The sequence below is a fragment of the Scyliorhinus torazame genome, chromosome 8, assembly GCF_047496885.1.
Source record: "Scyliorhinus torazame isolate Kashiwa2021f chromosome 8, sScyTor2.1, whole genome shotgun sequence".
Taxonomy (NCBI): Eukaryota; Metazoa; Chordata; class Chondrichthyes; order Carcharhiniformes; family Scyliorhinidae; genus Scyliorhinus; species Scyliorhinus torazame.
The window spans coordinates 194,708,155-194,730,217 of record NC_092714.1 but is presented as its reverse complement, the minus strand read 5'-3'; the positions used below and the strand labels follow the sequence as shown (position 1 = coordinate 194,730,217).

The 22,063-nt window shown below is 42.4% G+C and overlaps 1 protein-coding gene across 2 annotated transcripts in view; it reads right to left on the bottom strand.

Annotated features, from left to right (window-relative positions):
- Window positions 1–10,988: 10,988 nt before the first annotated feature.
- Window positions 10,989–22,063, bottom strand: part of rprd1b (regulation of nuclear pre-mRNA domain containing 1B) — a 47,578-nt gene continuing 36,503 nt past the window's right edge. For both annotated transcript variants that reach the window (XM_072514661.1, XM_072514660.1), the window contains one exon: window positions 10,989–16,347. In XM_072514661.1, coding sequence (XP_072370762.1) covers window positions 16,198–16,347 — 150 coding nt within the window. In that variant the 3' untranslated portion in view covers window positions 10,989–16,197. The remainder of the gene's footprint in view (window positions 16,348–22,063) is intronic.

The window sequence follows — 22,063 nt, the reverse complement described above, 5'->3', positions numbered from 1 at the left end:
GTGTGGCATGAATGTAACGTGACACTTGTCAGCCCAAGCCTGGATATTGTCCAGGTCTTGTTGCATTTGGACATGGACTGCTTCATTATCTGAGGCGTCATGAATGGTGCTGAACATTGTGTAGTCATCCGCAACATCCCCACTTCTAACTTTATGATGAAAGGGAGGTCACGGATGAAGCAGCTGAAGGTGGTTGGGCCTAGGACACTACCATGATGAACTCCTGCAGTGATGTCCTGAGCTGAGGTGATTGACCTCCACCCATCACAACCACCTTCCTTTGTGCCATGTATGACTCCAACCAGCAGAGAGTTCTCCCCCTGACTCCCATTGACTCCAGTTTAGCTCGGGCTCCTTGATGCCATACTTGGTCAAATACTGCCTTGATGTTAAGGGCAGTCACTCTCACCTCAGGGATTCAGCTCTTTTGACCATGTTTGAACCAAGACTGTAATGAGGTCAGGAGCTGAATGACCCTAGTGGAACCCAAACTGACCGTCCATGGGCAGGTTATTGATGAATAAGTGCCGCTTGATTGCACTGTTGATGACTCCTTCCATCACTTTGCTGATGATGGAGAGTAGACTGATAGGGCGGGAATTGGCTGGGTTGGATTTATCCTATTTCTTGTGTACAGGACACATCTGGGCAATTTTACACATTGCCGGGTAGATGCCAGTGTTGTAGCTGTACTGGAAGCTTGGCTAGGGATGCGGCAAGTTCTGGAGCACAAGTCTTCGGTACTATTGTCGGGATATTGTCAGGGCCCATAGCCTTCTCAGTATCCAGTGCCTTGAGCTGTTTTTTGATATATGTGTGGTGAATCGTATTGGCTGAAGACTGACATCTCTGATGCTGGAGACTTCCGGAAGAGATTGAGATGGATCATCCACTCGGCACTTCTGGCTGAAGATTGTTGCAAATGCCTCAGGCTTGTCTTTTACACATATGTGCTGGACTCGTCCATCATTGAGGATGGGGATATTTGTGGAGCCTCCTCCTCCAGTGAGTTGTTTAATTGTCCACCATCATTCACGGCTGGATGTAGCAGCACTACAAATCTGATGTATTTGGTGTGGAATTGCTTAGCTCTGCCTATTACTTGCTGCTTATGCTGTTTGGCACACTAGTAGTCCTGTGTTGTAGTTTCACCAGGTTGACACCTTGTTTTTCGGTATGCTTGATGTTGCTCCTGACCTGCCATCCTGCACTCTTCATTGAACCAGCGTTGATCCCCTGGCTTGGTGGTAATGGTAGAGTGGGGAATATGCAGGGCCACGAGGTTTCAGGTTGTGGTTGAATAATGGGGCAGCACGGTGGCACTGTGGTTAGCACGGCCGCCTCACGGCACCGAGGACCTAGGTTTGACCCCAGCCTGGGTCACTCTCCGTGTGGAGTTTGCACATTCTCCAAGTGTCTGCGTGGGTCTCACCCCAAGACCCCCACAATCCAAAGATTTGCGTGATTGGCCATGCTAAATTGCTCCTTTATTGGAAAAAAAAAGAATTGGGTACTCTAAATTTTTTTAAAGAAGATTGTGGTTGACTACAATTCTGCTGCTGCTGATGGCCCACAGCGCATCATGGATACCCAGTCTTGAGTTGCTAGATCTGTTCGAAGTCTATCCCATTTAGCATTTTGACAGTCACGTGGCGCAATCAGCCTGCTCTTTTTTGAAAAGTCTCCGAAAGGGAAGCTGTGCAAAAGAAATGCTGCAATGGGCGATCTTGCAAAAACTGAGCATCAGGGGGCATTTGTGGTGCTGGTGGACAGGGGGAAAGAGACCACAATGCTGTGGGGACTATGACATTATACAAATGGACAGCATGGGAAGAGTTAATGTTATGTTAAGCCTAGCCACTAGCGGGAGCTAAGGGACAGTGCGATATATTGCACTGGCACTTGGACTTCTGGGGGAGAGTTTGTTAGAGCTGAAGAGGACAAGATTAGAAGTGTATTGCAGAGCTACTTGATTATTATAGTCATAGTTAGTAGATAAATATAGTGTTAGTGAGTGAGGTTCAATTCTTATATTTTTTATGTTTACTATTTGGAATAAGTGTCGAACTCTAATTTAGTAGTGTAAATAAAATTAGTTCAGTTCTTAAAAGGATCTTCAAGTGTCTTTGTGATTACTACGCCTTCCGTCCTGGAAAACCCTCACAAAGATCATCACATGATACTAGGAAGTGTGTTCCAGAATAGTAAGGAATAAGAAAGATAAAATCATCGTATCGCGACACATCTCAGAATCTGCAAGAAAAAACCAAGAGCAGCATGGAAGGTCTGAAGAAACCAGATCTCTTCAAAACGTCCAGTGAATTAGCTTGAATTGGAAAAATTTCAAACAACAATTTGAAGTTTTTCTCGCTGCCTCTGCTCCTGATAGTAAAAAAAATAGCCCTCCTACTAAATCAGGCAGGTCCCCAGGCGTTTGAGCTGTTTAATTCATTTGAATTTTCAGACAGTGAAGATAAAAATAAGTATGTAGAAGTATTGGAAAAATTTGACTCTCATTGTAAAAAACAGGTCAATGAGGTATATGAGAGATATATGTTTAAAAATAGGTTGCAGCTTAAAGGGGAATCATTTGACTCTTTTGTCACTGATTACACACAATACTACAATTTTTCCTCAGTTGCAGAATCAATACTGCGAGACCAGGTTGAATTTGGCATTTTCAAAGAGCAGATGCGAGAACGGCCATTAAGACGGCAAATTAAACTTTAGAGGACGCCATCAACCTGTGTAAAGCAAGTGAGCAAGCACCAAAAAGCCACCGATCCAGAGAAAAAGGCGGAAACTTGAACAACGTGGTCAGCGCCATGGACTCTGTGGCGCAGATTAAAAAAATCCCGCTTCAGGAGGCAGCCGTTTTGCGCAGTCGCATTTGAGAAGACAACGCGATTCAGATGTTGAACGTTCTGCGCATGTGCATGAGAGGTTTGCACATGATGTCACAAGCGTGATGACATGTCGACCCTGTGGCCATGCCCACTTAAAGCAACAATGCCCAGCATTTGGAAAAAGATGTTTAATATCAAACAAACTTAATCATTTTGCTGCACAATGCCAATTTAACACAGCAGAACAATTTTTAAAAGGTGTGTCAATCGAACAAAAAGGTTTGCAGCATACAAAATAATGAGAATGAAGAAAAAATTAATTCCGCTCTGCTTCCTTCACTGGACACCTTCATTATTTAAGCCATAACTAAAGTTGATAATTTAGATACTCCTGACAAACAAATTATACAACTCTCCAATGTGAAAAAGGATTGGATTAAGACATTAACTGTAAATGGATCAGATATGCAATTCAAATTGGACACAGGCACATATGCTAATCTGATAACGGAATCAGATTTGAGAAAAGTAGAAACCCCTCCAAAATTTAAAGAACAACTTGTAAGTTAACTAACCACAATGGCAATGAAATAGCGATAAAAGGTTCCTGTTGCCTGATGGTGCAGAATGATGACATTAGGATTCCACTTGAGATTGTGGATGACACAAAATCTTCACTGATTGGAGTGGACATATGTATCCAGTTAAATTTAATTCAGAGAATTCACACTGCCAAATCTTGGAGTGATTCACTAAATGATAAGATTGAAACCATTTTGAGCAATTTCAAGCATGTGTTTAATGCGATGGGAACATTACCAATCACCTACAGCATCAAGCTAAAAGAGAATGCTAAACCTGATATTCATGCTCCCAGATGAGTGCCAGCGCCACTGAGAGGTCGACTCAAGGAAGAACTAGATAGGATGTAGCAGAATGGCATCATGTCAAAAGTTACCGAGGTGACGGACTGAGCAAGCTCAATGGGCTGTGTTAAAACACCGAACACAGTCCTGAGAATCTGTATAGACCTCAAGGACTTAAATTATAGCATCAAAAGGGAACATTATCAGATTCAGAATGGGAAGAAATTACCTCGGAAATGGCGCAGCCAAGTTCTTTACCAAGCTTGAAGTTTCTAAGGGATTTTGGCAACTACGTCTTGATAATAAGACAACTCTGTACTTTGAACAATTCTTTTGGTCGGTATTGTTTTAATCGATTGCCCTTCGGCATCATTTCAGCTTCTGAAATATTTCATCGTGCGATGGAAACCATCATCATCATAAAGAAATGGTAATGTATTTAAAACAAAGTTTATGTGTAAATGTAAGGATGCACAAATTCAACTGAAGTTTTAATTTTTAGCAGTAAAAAGTCATAAATTTTGAAAAAATATGTCTTAGAAATAAAATTTCTAAATATGAACTTTAAATATGAACGATGAGTCTTTCTGCCAGAGGCAGCAGCAGAGAAAAGGGTCATGCATCCAGCACGTCAATGCTTTGGGTGCAAAATCATAAGAGGTGAGATCCCCCCATTTTGTAGCAGCCAGCAAGAAAGTAACAAACAGCCCAGGATCTCACAACTAAATCTGCTGGATAGAGCTTCTCAGGAGAGTCCACGGTAGGACAAGGCATTGCTGGTGTGAGCTGTATCCCGAGCTCCAGGGCCTCTGGTGAACAAACAATTAAGAAGAAACTGAAATAGGGAAAAAAGCAGTATAAAGATGATTTCATGAGGTATGGCTTTAATTGTGCCAATAGAAATCAGGATGCAAAGCCCATGTGTGTTGTATGCAGGGAAGTACTGAAGTTTAAAACCCTCAAAACTTCAAAGGCATTTGAAGACTCAGCATGGAGGGTTCGAGGGCAAATCTCCAGATTTTTTCAATGCATGCAGCATCGGCAGGTGAAGTCCTTAGCAGAAATGTAACATGGAATGACGAAGCAAGAGAGATCATGAGGACCAAACAGGCTCACCTGCTGCATTAAAAGTAAGCAATAATGGTGTATCGTGAAGGTCGGCCGGTGCGGGTCATGAACGTCAGCCGGCATGTCTCGCAAACGTCAAGCAGCATGGACCCCGAAGGTCCGCCAGTTTGTATAAGTGGGTCCCGGGGAAAAAAGTTTGAAAAACACTGATATAGACAATTACATTCAAAAGTGTCGGGTATGACATATGCACCAACTGGCACAATATAAGTAAACCTTGGTTGAAAGTGACCTAATCACTCAACTTTGGGCAAAAGTCGCCATGGATCTATTTTATTTTCGAGGACGTGATTATTTGCTAACGAATACAACGTCACGCATGTCACTTCTAGCCCACTATACCCGCAGGCAAATGGGAAAGCTGAAAAAGGGTTGGGAATTGTGATGCAGCTTTTCAAAAAAACAATGCAAAAAGGACTTTGCATCAGCACTGTTAACACACAGGCTACACCATTGTCATCGGATTTTTCTCCAGCACAACTATTGATGGGAAGGAGAATACGTACGATGTTACCAATCCTAATTGTTCCAAATGAGGATGAACAAATCGTACATCAGAAAATGCAGCAACTAAAGAACAAGCAAAAGAAACATTACGACAAAAACTCCAAACCATTGTCATCACACAGAGAAGGTGATATTGTACGCATTCGCAATCCTGATGGTGGATGGATGGACATTGCAAAAGTACTCAATGAAATCACACCAAGATCATACGTAATCAGAACAGAATCTGGAAAAATATTTTGTAGAAATAGAAGAGCTCTATTGAAACTTAAACAACCTGTTACATTTACAGAATCTGCTACGACGAGTCAAAAACTTATATTTCCTTTCCAAAAGCTTTATTATCAAATGTACCAGACAATTCAGATGACAATGTCATAACATTAAGAAAGTCTAAAGGGCATAGGAAACCTCGCAATAGGTTGAATCTGTAAATATGTCAAATCCAGCACTATTTCTATCATTGTTGACATGCTGTATGATAATTTCAATCCGAAACTGTTTTGGCATTCAACGTTGTATGTAAATAAAAATGGAATATTCTTTTCCAAAGAAAGGGGGCGGGGGTGATATTATCCAAATGTACAGCATGTGAAGAGTTAATGTTATGTTAAGCTTAGCCACTAGAGGGAGCTAAGGGACAGTACTATATATTACACTGGCTCTTGGACTTCGATGAGAGTGTATTAGAGCTGAAGAAAACAAAATTAGAAGTGTATTGCAGAGCTAGTTAAGATATTATAGTCATAGTTAGTAGATAAAGATGGTGTTAGTGAATGTAGTTTAATTCTTATATATATATATATGATTACTATTTGGAATAAGTGTCGAACTCTAACTTAGTAGTGTAAATAAAATTAGATTAGTTCTTAAAAGAAGCTTCAAGTGTCTTTGTGATCACTACGCCTTCCGTCCTGGAAACCTCTCACAAAGATCACCACAGGGACCAGTAAACCTTCAAGGACCATTCTAAGAAGGAAGTGGAACAGTTTGTCAGGAAGATCAACTCATTGATTCTGGACCCCAGGACCTGGCACCAGAAGTCCAGAAGAGGGAAAAAACAGTTTGGATCAGTATTCTTTTTTCCCCGTTTTACTGGTGTTCCATTTTGTAGTATACAAGACCATTTCAGGCCAGTGTTCTTAGTTCCCTGTTTTACAGTTTTTTCCTTGTGGGATGCCACAACAGGTGTGGGTTGTTAACATCACTGAATGCATCTTCACATGCCAGCTCCCACCCACCTCTCACACTCTGTGCAACACGCAACCATCACTCACCCAGCAGCACTCCCTTGCATTCAGGACTCACGCTTAACATCCACAGTCTAACTCACCCTCACATACCTGTTAATGCTGCCAGCCTCACACTGCTTCCATTTACCTCCAGGTTTTCAGAAATAGCAAGCACATCATTCAAATGCAGAGCTACACGACAAACATTCTGCACTCTCACTCAGGACAAGCACACCTGCACCTTGTCATGGTGTGTAGTTATGATGTTATAGATTTTGAAAAACTCTCCTTTAAAAATGAACATTCAGGAGGGTAGTAAAATGGCTGCCAAGTTTTACGACTTTATAACTACAATGCTGTTAAGCTTCCGTAAGGTTCCAAGTGGTTTATAAGCTGAACTACCCAGACATGAAAAGACTTTTGAAGTTCAATGATTCCTCAAACAGGCAATGGCTTTAGCTGGAGCTGTGAACAGTCCCTTCCTATTCCATCAAACATGGAAGAGTGGAGCCATTTAAGTTAATAGCTGGGACATTTAATGTTTAATTACCTCAGCTAAAATCCATTCTAGACAGGGGTTAACCAGTTTCCTTATTTGGAACATGTTCTTTTGATACAGTGGCCATCTTGACTTGCCCAGCTGCCAAACGTACAGAAAAGGCAGAGTAAGCAGCTCAGAAGAGAGAAACCATCTTCCAGAAACTTTTTGAAACAGCTTCAGTGCAGCAGAAAAGAAAATGCTTGCAACAGGGACAGAGAAAGGCATCCAGAAACATCCAAGTGGTTCTGTTGTAAATTAACTAGGCAACTAAAATGCCACACCACATCTGCAGAACAAGAAGTGTCGCTCCTCCCTCCAAGCAACTCATCTAGCGTGGAAATATATCCATAGAACCATAGAATTCCTACAGTGCAGGAGGCTATTCGACCCATCGAGTTTGCACCAACCCTCTGAAACAGCACTCTACTTAGGCCCACTCTCCCTTCCTATCCCTATAACACCACCCAACCTGCACATCGCTGGACACAAAGGGGCAATTTATCATGGCCAATCCACCTAACCTGCACAATCTTTGGACTCTCTCTCGTCATTGTTGCTGGGTCAAAATCCTGGAACGCCCTCCCGAACAGCACTATGGGTGTGCCTACACCACATGGTCTGCAGTGGTTCCAGAAAGCAGCTCACCACCACCTTCCCAAGGGCAATTAGGGATGGACAATAAATGCTGGTCTAGCCCCCCTTAATGAGATGGGTTTTTACGACAATAGTTTCATGGTCAACTATATGAAAGATTATGGGCAGCACGGTGGCGCAGTGGGTTAGCCCTGCTGCGTCACAGCGCCGAGGTCCCAGGTTCGATCCCGGCGCTGGGTCACTGTCCGTGTGGAGTTTGCACATTCTCCCCGTGCTTGCATGGGTCTCGCCCCCACAACCCAAAGATGTGTAGACTAGGTGGATTAGCCATGCTAAATTGTCCCTTAATTGGAAAAAATTAATTGGGTACTCTAAATTTACATTTTTTTTTTTTTAAATGAAAGATTACAGCGCACCAGCTAACAGAGCTGGGGTGGCACAATGGTTAGCACTGCTACCTCACAGCGCCAGGAACCTGGGTTCGATGCCGGCCTCAGGCGACTGTGCGTAGTTTGCACATTCTCCCCGTTACTGTGGGTTTTCTCCAGGTGCGGGTTAGGTGGATTGGCCACACTAAATTGCCCCTTAAAGTCCAAAGATTAGGTGGGAATAAGGCGGGGGATCGGACCTAGGTGGGGTGCTCTTTTTGGGCTGAATAGCCTCCTTCTGCACTATAGGGATTCTATGGGTGCGATTCTCCGGAAAAAATTTAAGTTAATTTGTGCCAGGTTTTTCAGGGAGTTTTCCGCCAGCTCTGCAGGATAGTTCCCCACTGCTATTCAATGACACTCAAGTCATTTTTCTGGGCCCTGAGGTGTTTCCCACCAGTTTAGCCTGCACTTACAACTTGTTTTTAACACTGGGGAGCTGAACTCAGAGATCGGGCCGCCATTTTGAAAGGGTCCTTTCTCCTGAATGGGTGGGGATCCTTCCCTTCCAGGATCCCCACCCATCACCCCCCCCCCCCCCAACCTCCCGGAGGCCCCTACGTACCTGCCCTGCACACCCCACCCTTCAAACACCCCTCCACCCTCATTTCATGGGAATGGCCCCCCCTCAGCCCCTGACCCTTGCACTGCCACCCTGGCAATGAGGCAGTGCTCTTTCTGGCTTGCTAGTGCCATTTGGGCACCTTGGCAGTGCTAGTGCCAAGGTGCCCACATTCCAGGGAGCCATCCTGCACTTACCCTGGCCACCAGGGGTTTCTTTCTAAAAAAAAAATTAAAAATCATTTTTTCCAAGGGGCAATTTAGCGTGGCCAATCCACCTACCCTGCACATCTTTGGGTTGTGGAGGTGAAACACATGCAAACACGGGGAGAATGTGCAAACTCCACACGGACAGTGACCCAGAGCCGGGATCGAACCTGCGACCTTGGCGTCATGAGGCAGCAGTTCTAACCACTGCGCCACCGTGCTGCCTACCAGGGGCTTCTGATGGCCCAGGAGAAACCCCTCCCCCCCCACCCCAATTGCCGTTCCACCTGGTCCACGTTTGTGTGGGCCGGTGCTGAATGGCGCCCGGCTGCAGCTTTCCCCTGTGGATATCGGGCCAGTAGGTCTTTTTTTAAATAAATTTAGAGTATCCAATTTGTTTTTTCCAATTATGGGGCAATTTAGTGTAGCCAATTCACCCACCCTGAACATCTTTTTGGGTTTTGGGGGTGAGACCCACGCAGGAGCAGGTAGGTCTTAAAGTAGGTTTAAGATCTACTTCCATGAGCGTAATGTGGCCCCCCCCCCCCCGCTTTTGAGCGGAGTGCCGATTCAGACGTCTCGCGGGACTTGAGTAAATCCCGCGAGGCAGTGGCTACCAGGAGGCCCGTTGAGAGCTCGCCCCAGATTCTCGGGCTATGCTGTGCTTGCGCCTGAGTGCAATGTAGCAAGATAATCACACCCTATGATTCTACTGCTTCTTTTAGGTTATTCTCGCTCATCTCTCACGGAGTTACATCATTATGTCAGAGTTCCTTCCACACATGCTCAGCAGCTATTTTCACATACGCTCAGTAGCTATTGTCGACCAGGTGGTCACATGGGTTCTGGGATGACGCAGGTACTAAAGGGGTCACGTCGGATGCGCAGACATTCTCCATGGGGCACAGGACAGACACACAGCCTGCAAGAGCTGCCCAAATTTATCAATAAACCTTTATTGTTGCATGCCTCGGGTGGGCAGTCATTGCAACCCAGTACTTCTACGTTAACCCTTTACTTTGCAGGTTCAAGCACCACACGGGACACTAAATCCGACATCTAACCTGAAACCTCAGCGGTGTAATGAGATGATGCACTGCTCCATACTAAACTCCAAAGCAAAGCATCAAAAATAAACTCATGATTCTAAATGTTCTTAAATAACTGGAATCAAAGCTTCCTCAGCCACACTCCACTGGCAGAAATTAGATAAACAAATGGGGATGCTGAATTAGTGAAGGTGCTGCCTTTAAACAAAGGTTCTTTCTGCCCCCCTCAGGTGGATGCAAAATATCCTGCAGCACTATTGCACAATGTAGTCATTACCCTTGGTGTCTTAGCCAATATTTTTCGCCTCGAACATCGGCACAATGCTGTACACAGCCTGCTGCTTTTCCTACAATGTTTACAAAAATTACTTTGTTGGCTGTAAAGTGCTTTGGGAAGTCCCCCATACTCTTCGCTTGGGGCTTTGAAAATGTTTCTCAAGCAAGTTTTTTTTCATGTCTCAAAATCTAACTAAGGATGGGCACCTTCAATGGCTCCACACCAGTTTCTATCACAATTCTTGGGAGTAGAAATTCACTTTGGGCAGCATCAGATTAGCCACCCATTACAATCAAATAAAATTAAACATCAGATTCTGTGTAAAACAGGTAGCCCAATGTAATAAGGCCCATTTAGCTTCACCTCCTGAGGTAATTTCAACTTTTAACCAGTATCTCTGCTGACTGCATTATAGGTTAATTGCTAAAATCATCTCCAAAACTGGTTCCCTTAAACCAAGCCGCTGCCAAACCGTTACTTCCCAGTCCACATTGGCCCAAACCTGAAAAGAATGTCTGCCGATCCTCCCGAAGCACAATTGCCTGGCCAACTGACAGGCAATCACTCTTGATCTCCAACCTTTCATTCTCCCAGCAACTTGTATTGTTTAACCATACAATTTCGACTGGTGGTTCTTTGAACTTCCTAATTTTTTAAAAAGTAGATAATAAATTGTGCACTTTCTCTGTACACTATTCCAAAATGAACTTTCTTATAGGTGATCTTATACTGATCAAAGAAGTAACAAACCATCATCTTAGCAAAATACTTTATTTTTACAATTACAAACATATCTGCTGAAAGGAAAAAGATGTTAATGTTGCTGGAACCCAACTAACTAGCAAGGTTGCATTTACCATGTTTGCTGGTGACAAGTATGAATTAATTGCAACTTTTTAAAACACTTGATATCATAGGCATTAATATTTTGCAAAATTGGGTGGATATTATTCGTCATGTTCAAGTGCTCAATGACCAGAAAATTGCTTCAAAGTGAAGTATAAACTTCCCATATGGTTCACAAAAATGTGGGATCGATCGAAAAAAAAGACTAGGAATATCAATTTTTAAATCACGATACTTGATTTATAATTCAGCTATTGTACTAAATCAAGAAAAATACAATGTGCATGCACAAAAGGTTGATATAAAATAATATAAAACATAAAATCACTGATTTGATTGTAGGGTTCAGTAGATTTATTTATTTTCAATAACATTTCAACAACAATAAGGGCTCCTTTAGGTCATTTTCTTTCCCTCAAAATGGTGATCAAAGTATGTTCGTTGACCTGATTTTAATTTAAAAATTGCCAATATTTGATGTTTGTAACACTTATTACAGAATATTGTGCTCACAATTAAAGTCAAAATCTTAAAGCAGTTGGCTTTTTGTTTCAGTGTTAAAATACTAGAACCTTTGATCTCAGTTGCAGAGTATACATCATTTAGAATCAAAATTGGTAATTTAATTTTAATGTTTTTGCCAATGTTAATTACATGTTTATACATTTAGTATTTTACCTCTAGCAGATTAAAATTTTATAGCCCAATTTAGAAGTGTAATGAGTGTATGAATGCTCGACATCCTACTCGTTGAGTGGGAAAATGACCAGATCGCGAAGAGACTGAAAATGAAAAACTTGCTTTCAAAGCATTGATTGTCAAACGAGGATTGATCAAGCACTGCACTGCATTTTATTTAGATGATGGACTGTAATTATTTGTTTCAGAAAACCCGAGCAAGAATTCGGAGTGACAGGTGCACTATTCTCTCACAAGCCAAAATCCTAGTAAAAGGTTTTCAAACTGTGGTTTTACCCAGAACAAGTTCCTTCCCCGACGCATTCCAAAAAAAAAAATCAAAATCAGTTGGAATCTTCAGGTCTGTTGATTCAAGATTTGTAATCTAGTCAACTCCTATATGCCAGAACTTAAATCAACTGAATTGACTCCATGCTCATTCCCTTCCAGCAGTCAAAGTACACTGCTTTTGATAAACTAAGTTGTCTCCGCCCACCCCATTAGCCTTCATAATCGCTCTTGAATTGGACATTTCAGATGCATTTTTCTCAAGAGTACTTCATATGCACAACTCAACAGGCTGAAAGTAAAACTTTAAAATAAGGGTGTACCAGAATATAGTTGTCTTCATTTTTTATTTTATAAGTCAACACTAACCTATTACACATTCACCTAGCAATTTAATTTCTATTCAATATCACTATTTTTTAAGCTTCTTACAAATACATTCAAAGGTTTCTAAATATTTGCAGGTGGAGAAATTCACACACAAAAAAAGTAATCTTTCCTAAAATACTCCTGTTTGAGACATTTGAAAATTATGCATGGAACTGACTTAAGGCATATTCTGAAGGGTGCTACATTACAAGCCAAAACTAAATTGCACTTAAGTGGCCTGAGTACTCTCATAATCTAACCTTAAAGGAGAATTCCACATTAAGTACCATGACCTAGATTGACTTGTCTCAGTGACCGTTTTTGGGTAATCATGAAAACTTCAGATGTCAGCAAACTGCACAGCGTGCACTTGCTTTGGGAGACAAAGAAATGCCTCACTTTGCAATTCCCCTGAGAATATTGTGCAGTTAAAAGGAAATCAAACAAATCCCTGTTCATTACTGACAATTGATGCCCAGCCCTAGCAAAATTGTTATATTTGGCAACATTGAAAATACAGTAGTGACGCAGCTTGGCGAGAACACATTATACAAATACGACCTTTGTCAGATCTTCCCACTTATATGCAGTCTGATTTTCAACTGTGGGCAAAAAACAGATTTACGACCTCAACGCAACCAAACAATTATTTGGATAGATTAGCTGCCAAATTAGAGTAGGCATGGCTGTGATGTTGACAATGGAAGAAATACAAATTCCTGCAACAAATTAAGAATGGTAGTAATATGATTGCTTGCAGAATTAATGATCTTCGAAGAACATGCTTTGAAATGTTAAATTGTACATTGACTACAGGGTGGGAATGTCATTCTAGAATGCTATTCTTAATTTTCAGCCAAGAGGATAAATAACTGTAAATTTAGAGAATGCCAAACTTATTGAACCCAAGAGGTTCAACCATACTTTTTTTTAAAAATAGTTCACGCACAATGTAGATACCATGCTAAGATAAACTGCACTTCCCAATTGTGTACCACAGACAAATTGTAAACAAAACATGAACTGATTTAGAATTTTAGAAAGCATTCTTCATCTTTCCCAAATCGCTGAAGATGAACCTGGGTTCGTATTTCTTGTCATTGCATGTAGTTAGAAATTCCCACTGAGACCATTTCTGCTCCTGGTTGATCTGTTGTCAGTGATATTCAAGTAGCACAGGAGAAAGTTTCTTTCAGACCATTTTTCCTTCCAACCCCATGTAAATGTAACAAAAAATAAATGAAAACTCGCCATTCCGGGAGGACCCCATGAGCAAATGTCAATTGAGACTGGAATTTGAAGCTCGGCTGCCACAAGTCAAGAGATTGGTGCTCTCGTGCCACAGGTACCAAGATGCAACTACTCAAAATCTCTTGTCAGCAGATGGGTGGACATTTTCCTTCTTCACAGTTGTACTTGTACTGAATATGTGGTACTGAATATGTGGTTATCTTTCCTCTCAAAGATGTACAAATGCATTCCATACAGTGCACAATTTAACTTGTTCATACAAATAAAAAAAGGCAAACAAAAAAAAAAGGAAGAGAAATTTATACAAAGACCAAGGCAATTTAATAGTGTTTGGTCAGGGTGGCTGAATTACTTTGTTTACTTAAAAAACGTCTTTGCCCATCTACCTTTTGGAACTAAATCCACTGAAAACAAATAAAAGCACTAAACATGTAATATTTCAACCAGTTCAATTCACGCAATAGTTACACCTTTTCAAGGGCACAAAGGGCTTTCCCATTCCAGTTATTTCTTTGAAGCGGAAAATTTGACTACATACAAGTATGGAGTTTGATTTTAACCAACTGTTCATGAAAATAAATTCGGGGGAAAAAGGCTGCTAGCGATCTTGAGGCTTTTTCATACTAAAGGGCTTAGAGTTCAGAAAAAGTTACACAGCCTTTAAAATAATAAATTTAATCTTTAAGCATCTGCATGCTTGAACTGAGGATTTTTTTGGGATGGAAAGTATCCTTTGCATAAAATAAAGCTACGCTTTGGTTTGTCACGTCTGTGGGCTGAAAAGATTTGAATCAGCTTAAAAGTATGCTTTTTAAAAAATCAAACAAAAAAGCAATTTAATGGGGTCATTGATTTTGCTCTGTCATTAAACAGCTGAAACAACTTAAACATACTCGCGATAGAGAACAAATTTTTCTAAATGCAGGTCATTCATTAGTTAATGTCGTCTTCAGTGAGAGGAAAGAGTTGGAATCAAGAGCCCACTGTACAAAACCAAATTCAGCAGTTACAGACCTAAACAAGTTACTTGAAGCTCAAAATATTGACAAAACTTCTCTTCTAGACGGCAGAACAGTATTAAAAACAGAAACTACTGGGGCGGGGGGAAGCAGCATGTCGGCCAGCACCAATGGAGAGAGAAATAGTTAATGTTTTGAGTCCACATGACTTCTTCAAAGCTAAGAGAAGGAGAAATATGAAGGATTTTATCCTGTTTAAGAGGGGGTAAAGCAAAATAGAAGGTATGGGATACATGGGAACTCGGGAGAGATTTGACAAAGATGTCATGGAACACATGTTATAGTCTGCAATATTATCGTTAATACTACCGTTGTCTTGTGTTCCACGACATCTTTGTCAAATCTTTCCTGAGTTCCCATGCATCCCTGACCTTCTATTTTGCTTCACCTCCTCTTAAACAGGATAAAATCCATCATGTCTCCCTCTCTTAGCTCTGAAGAGTAATGTGGACTCAAAATGTTAACTGTTTCTCTTTCTACAGATGCAGTCAGACCTGCTGAGCCTTTCCAACATTTTTCTGTTTTTATATCAGATTTCCAGCATCCACAGTATTTCGCTTTTTCATGGCAAAACAGTATTGTTGGACTTGTTGCAGGCAACAATTGGTAAACTATGGTACATAACTTAACGTTGAGCCAGACTTCAATAAAGAATGCGGCTTTATTGTTTGGAAATGTCAATTTTTAATTCAAATATGAAAAGGTTCTGTGCTCTGAATGGAATCTTGTAGGACTAGTTTTTTGTAAGAATATAACTGGCTGCAGATTTCTATACATATCAACAGTAGGAAAGTTTCTCCTTATGACTGGCCCAATTGGAACACTTGAAATTATTCCAGGTCATATAACTAGCAGTCAATTTTAAAGTTAGAGTTCCCTTACTTTTGGAGGAACGTTTAAAAAAAAAAAGTTAAAATAGTTGTGCTTAAAAGGGCAAAATGAGTGATCAGTTTAGGGAACTGGACATTAACCTGTCATATTCAGGTGCAGTAAGAACTCCTAATCTAAGGGCAGCATACAGGCTTCTAACAAGGCTGCACTCCGGTTATAGTGCTATCAATTTATCATAGTTGCCACTTCAGATGGAAGTTGATTTACTCTACTAGCACCGTCCTTCAATTCACTCAACTACTTTCAATTCAGGGATGTTCTGTACTGTGGACTCACGCACACGGTTTATATTGCTCATCTGGTTCTGTCACAATGGATGCCACTTGACATCCTGATTAGAGAAGAAAGCTTCCATCGCTCCTGGCTTAGGATTGAAGTGTATTTGGAATTTACAGGTTAATAGCAGTGGCTTTGAATAGTGTTTATTTTTCTCCATGTTTCAAACTGCTGTAAGCCATCACGTTAGGGTTACTACAGCTCTAATGCAATTTGCACGTAGATGTCTCAAAGGTTTAGCCCTGCTGTTTTAGGCCCCATCATATTCCAGATCCTTGCCTTTAAGAAGTTGTCACACACAACGGAGGTATTGCGGTTTGACTCCTGAGAAACGGGTATCAGTTCAGTCACTAGAGAAAAGGTCACCAGCAGAGGGCAATGGTGCTAAACCACCTGTAACATTTGGAAGCAATGAAAGGTCTGGCAAATTCTGGATATGCGATTTCAGCTCTTTCCGGACTTGTGTTACTTGAGCCAGTTTCTGTTTGTATTCCTGCAGAGGAGAAGAGTCACCATTAGACAATAACAACTCTACCTATAATGGAGCCTTTAATTCTGCTGCAATAACAATTGAGTGCGAGTGCTACAGACCCATCTCGCTGCTCAATGCAGATGCGAAAATCCTGGCAAAAAACCCTGGCTAGTCGGCTGGAGAGCTCCGTACCGGAGATGGTCGCAGAGAACCAGGGGGCTTTGTCAAGGGCAGGCAGTTAACACTGAACATCAGGTGTGCGCTGAACGTGATACTGACGTCATCCGGGGAGAGAACACCTGAAATGATAATCTCCCTGGACGCATAAAAGGCCTTCGCCAGAGTCAAGTGGAATTACCTCACAGAGGTACTGGTGTGGTTCGGGCTTGGATCAGGGTTCACCGCCTGGGTGAAACTACTGTACAACGCTCCCATGGTGAGCGTACGGACAAACACCACCAACTCCAAATACTTCCAGCTGCACAGAGGCACAAGGCAAGGATGCCCACTGTCCCCGCTGCTGTTCGCCCTTGCAATCAAGCCACTGGCGATCGCCCTCAGAATGGTGAAAAGCTGGAGAGGTATCCAGAGGGGGACAGAGAGCATAGAGTTTCACTCCATGCGGACCTGTTCCACTACATCTCGGAGCCCCAAGCAAGTATGGAAGGGATCATGAAGCTCTTAAATAGGTTTGGAGCCTTCTTGGGCTACAAACTCAACCTGAGCAAAAGCAAAGTCTTCACGGTGAACCCGCAAGGGAGAGGAACAGAGCTGGAGGAATTACCATTTAAACAAGCCCAAAACAAATTCCGCTACCAAACTGGGGATCCCAAACTGCCCACGACTGGACACGGATCCATAAATGGAACGCGGCGAGTCTATGCAGGAAGTTAATAGGGACCAGCAGAGGTGGGACACACTCCCACTCTCGCTGACAGGGCGAGTACAGGCGTTAAAAATGTACTGCCCGGGTTACTCTTCCTGTTCAGATCCCTCCTGATCGACATCCCGAAGGCATTCTTTAACACGGCAGATAAACGAAGCATGCCATTTGTGGGGTCCTACAAAGAAAACAAAGTTTGGGAGGCCTGGCCCTCCCAAACCTACAGTTCTACCACTGGGTGGCCACAGCAGTAAGAGTGAGGGGATGGGTGAAGGAACTGGGAGTGGAAAGGGTGTCCTAGTCATGACCGCACTCCCATCTCCTCCGACCAAACACTCAAGAAGCCCAGTGGTGGTAGCCACGCTCCCAACGTGGTATCAAATGAGACAACACTTCAGCATAACCAAAATGTCTATTCTGGCCCCCATCTGTAACAACCACAGGTTCACGTCAGCAACAATGGACACCACCTTCAAAAGGTGGAGACAGGACGAAGAGAAACTGACGGTTAGCGACATGTACAGAGACAACAGATTAGCAAACTTGGAAGAAATCATGGAGAGGCTCCATCTAACTAAAGGGAACAAACGGAGGTATATGCAGGTTAAAAACTTCCTCCGTAGGGAAACGACAACGCACCCCCAGAAGACACCAAGATACTCAGTAGTTGAGGAACTATTGGACGTGGGTGACATAGGGAAGGAGAACTGTGGGAATCTGTACAGACAACTGTTGAAAGGGGTACGCTCACCTCTGGACGAGACAAGGGGAAAATGGGAGGAGGAATTGGGCACTGAAGTAGGGGGTGGGGTCTGGAGTGAAGCACTACACAGAGCTAGTGCCACCTCCTCATGCGCAGGGCTGAGCTAATGCAGCTAAAAGTGATGCACAAAGCACAGCTAACCAGAACCCGAATGAGCAGGTTCTTCCTGGAAGTGGCAGACAAATGTGAACGGTTCCACGGAGGCCAAGCCAACCACACCCACATGTTCTGGACCTGCCCCAGACTGGTTCTGGACAACCTTTTTTTGGCAATGTCCAAGGTTGTGGGGGTGGGGCTGGAGCCATGCCCAAAAATGGGGATCTTTGGGGTCTCAGAGCAGCCAGAACTCTTTGTGGGGAGGGGGGCCAATGCCCTAGTCTTTGCCTCCCAAAATGCCTGCCAAAGAACCCTGCTCAGCTGGCGATCGGCAGCATCACCCAAAGTTGCAAACAGGTTTTCCGACCTGTCGGAATTCCTCCAACTTAAGAGAACCGGTATGGGTGGAGCATAGTTGAGCCACGGATAGTGAAGGTAAAGGAAGGGTGGGGGGAATAGGGAGGGAGTGGGGGACAAAAATCCATCAAAAAAGACTGCAGGACACAAACGACATAGCCCCAGGAGACAGGCCCGAGAGCAAGCGGGAACTGGAATATGTAACATAAAAATGTGAAACTAACAGAAACATTTTTTAAAAATCCAGTATCCTTTATCACACCAAACAATGACCTCTGAGTTTACTTCCAGTGTGAAAAAACAAGTGGCATTCAAAGACTGGCTTTCTTCACAGACACTGCTTGCTGGGAGTTAAACAGCTATTCCTGTCACAGAATCCCTACATTGCAGAAGGAGGCCATTCGGCCCATCAAATCTGCACCGACCCTAACCTCAACCCACTCCCCGCAGTACCCCTGTAATCCCACCTAACCTATGGTCAATTTAAACATGGCCAATCCACCTAACCTGCTCGTCTCTCGACTGGGAGGAAACTAGAGCACCCGGAGGAAAACCACTGGGAGAATGTGCAAACTCCACACAGACAAATATCCAAGGCCGGAATTGAACCCGGGTCCCTGACGCTGTGAAGCAGCAGTGCTAACCACTGTGCCATCATTTTGATCTGCGTTTCCTCAGCTCACCACTTCAAAAGTCAAACATGGGAGGCAAAGACTCCATATCACGAGTCTAGATTTTAGAGTATAAATACAAAGATCACACCATGTCTCCTCCTTTGAACCTCTAACACCTTATTCAAACACTTTACGTTCTGTTCCCCACTATTACCACCTTACCATCGGAACATTTCTGTTCAGTGTTGCCAGGCTCATCAACATATTAAAAGCATTAGTTCATTAGCATAACCAAACTGTCCTTAAGCAGCTTACATTTCCGATAGTTTTAAAAATATACTATATTTTAGGATTTCTGATATTTTGATGCCATCGCTATTTTTCCTGACAGTAATAATTCCAACAACCAAAAGTGAACCAAATTAGCGAAACTGTTTTTCTATATCCTCGTGTGCAGTCATCAACAGCAACTCCAAACAAAACTTTCAATCCTTCGACGTTACTATTGTACTAACAAAGCTGTACCATAACAAAACTTGGATTCTGGTTGCAGCCCAGCTACATGACTATGATTTTTTTTTACAAATGTTATGTTAATGAACTAATCATACAAGCATAGAATAGAGCACTAAAGCAGGTAATTTAGCCCATTGTGTGTATCCCAGCTCATTGATACAGCTATCTAAATCATCCCAGTTCTCCTCTCTTTCCCCGTAGTCCTGTAATTATAATTTTCTCCCCTCAAGCATTTATCAATTATTTTTTGAATGTTACTACTGCTTCTGCTGCCATCTACCTTTCAGGCAATGTATTTCAGATTACAATAACTTGCAATGTATAAAATGTTTTCATATTCCAGCATCTGCAGTAATTTGCTTTTATCCAATGTATAAAATGTTTCTGAATGCCGACATTCACATTAAATCTGTATCCTCTAGTTACCAATCCTTCTGTCAGTTTCTCCTGATTTAATCTATCAAAACCATTTAGGATTCTGAACAACTCTAACAAATCTCCCGTTAACCTTCTCTGCTCTGAAGAGAACATGAGCAGTTGTTTCTCCTATCTTTTTGAAAACTGAAATCCTCTCATTTCTGCTGCCATTCTAGTTAATTTGTTCTGCACTCTTTCTAAGACCTGACATCTTATCTAAAGCGTGGTGTCCAAAATTGAACATAATACTCCAGCTGAGGCCTAATCATAGTTTCCTAAAGATTTAGCATAGCCTTCTTGTATTGTACACTTTGCCTCCATTAATAAAGCCAAACTTCCCATGTGTTTTATTTTTGAAACAGCCATCTCAATTATATTATAATCTTTAAAGATTTTGTATGTAAGCTCTCGGGTCTCTCTTGCTGCACCATCTTTACCATTGTACCATTAAGTCCATAGTATCTCTCCTCAATCTTCATATCAAAATTTATCATTTCATCCAATAGGTCTTCCTGAAGTATTTTACTATCTTCAGTTTTTACTGCATTTCTAAGTTTTCCACCATCAGAAAACATTGAAAAAAAAAGAGCAGTTGCCTCTGTGGAACAGCACTGTTTGATTCTCTCCAACCTGAAGAACAACCATTCACCCCTACTGTCCGCTATGTAAAAGACAACCGTGAAGTCACAGGAAATTGTGCAGGTGATTAGCTGGTAAGTTCTTAGTGTAAGGGCAATGTGCGAAAAACTAGTGCCTGGAATAAGGGAAAGTATACAGTAAGGTAATACAAACAATCCAAAATAGAACAGAGTTAATGCAAGAGAAGTAAATTTAAGACATGGCAGAGCAGCACAGCCAGGTAGAATGCATGTCCTAGAACATGTGCATAGTTATGGACGCTCTCAGTGTCCTAGATAATGATATTTGCAGGATGTCCTGCCAGCTGCAAAAGTTTAAGCTCCAGGTTTCAAGCTCGAAAGTAGGCTGAAGTCATTACAGTGTATCTGCAAGGTTGACAGCTGCGTGGATAGCAGGTTCAGAGAGATGCTCCCACCACAGCTTAAGGGCTTGGGTGGGAGGGAATGGGTGATCACCTGGCAGTCCAAGAGAACCAGGCAGTTATTGTAGGAGTCCACTGGGGTCACGCTCAGGAATTGGTTTTGTGTTTTAGAAGCTGCTGATAGCACTGGTTGGTCAGAAAAGTGCAGTCAGAGCCAGGTTTGCAGCACTACGAGCGTTCAACTGTACAGGAAGGGAAGAAGGAGAAGGGAAGAGCAATAATGATTGAGGATTGGATGGTTGAGGGAACAGAAAGGAGTTTCTGTGGCTCGAGGAGGATCAAGGATGTCTCAGAGCAATTGCTAGACATTCTTCTGGGGGAGGGTGTACAGCCAACAGTTGTGGTCCACATTAGTACCAATGACTTAGGTAAGAAGAGGGATGGGGTCCTGCAATCAGAATTTACGGAGCTAGGCAGAAAATTATAAGGATATTAAATGTAGTTTTCTTTGGATTACCAACAATGCCATGTGAAACTGAGACAGAAATATGAGAATAAGGCAGATTAATGCGTGGCTGGAAAGATGGCACAGGAGGGAGGGCTTTAGATTCCTGGGACACCAGGACTGACTCTGGGGTACTGGCCGTACTGGGACAGAGCTAGGATTGAGTTCCTTGCGAGGCATTGTGCTAGTGCTCTCAGGAGGGTTTAAACTAACTCAGCAGAGGTGTGGGAACCAAGAAGAAATATTAGAGTGGGATACCAGGATGCACAAAGTACTGGAAGGAACAGACAGCATTAGTATAGAGAATAGTAAGTTAATAAGTTGGAGTAAGGAGAAAGTAATGACATCTAATTCTGGGTTACTGTACGTGCGAGTGCACAAAGTACAGTAAATTAGATTGGGGAGTTATAGGTGCAGATTGAGTTGAGGAAGTATGATGTTGTGACGAAAACAGAGACTTGGCTCAAGGAAGGGCAAGACTGGGTGCTAAATATCCCTGGTACAAGGTGTTCAGAAAAGATAGGAAAGGAAGGAAAGGGGCAAGGGTGGTGGTATTGACTAAGGAGAGCATTGCAATGCTGGAGAA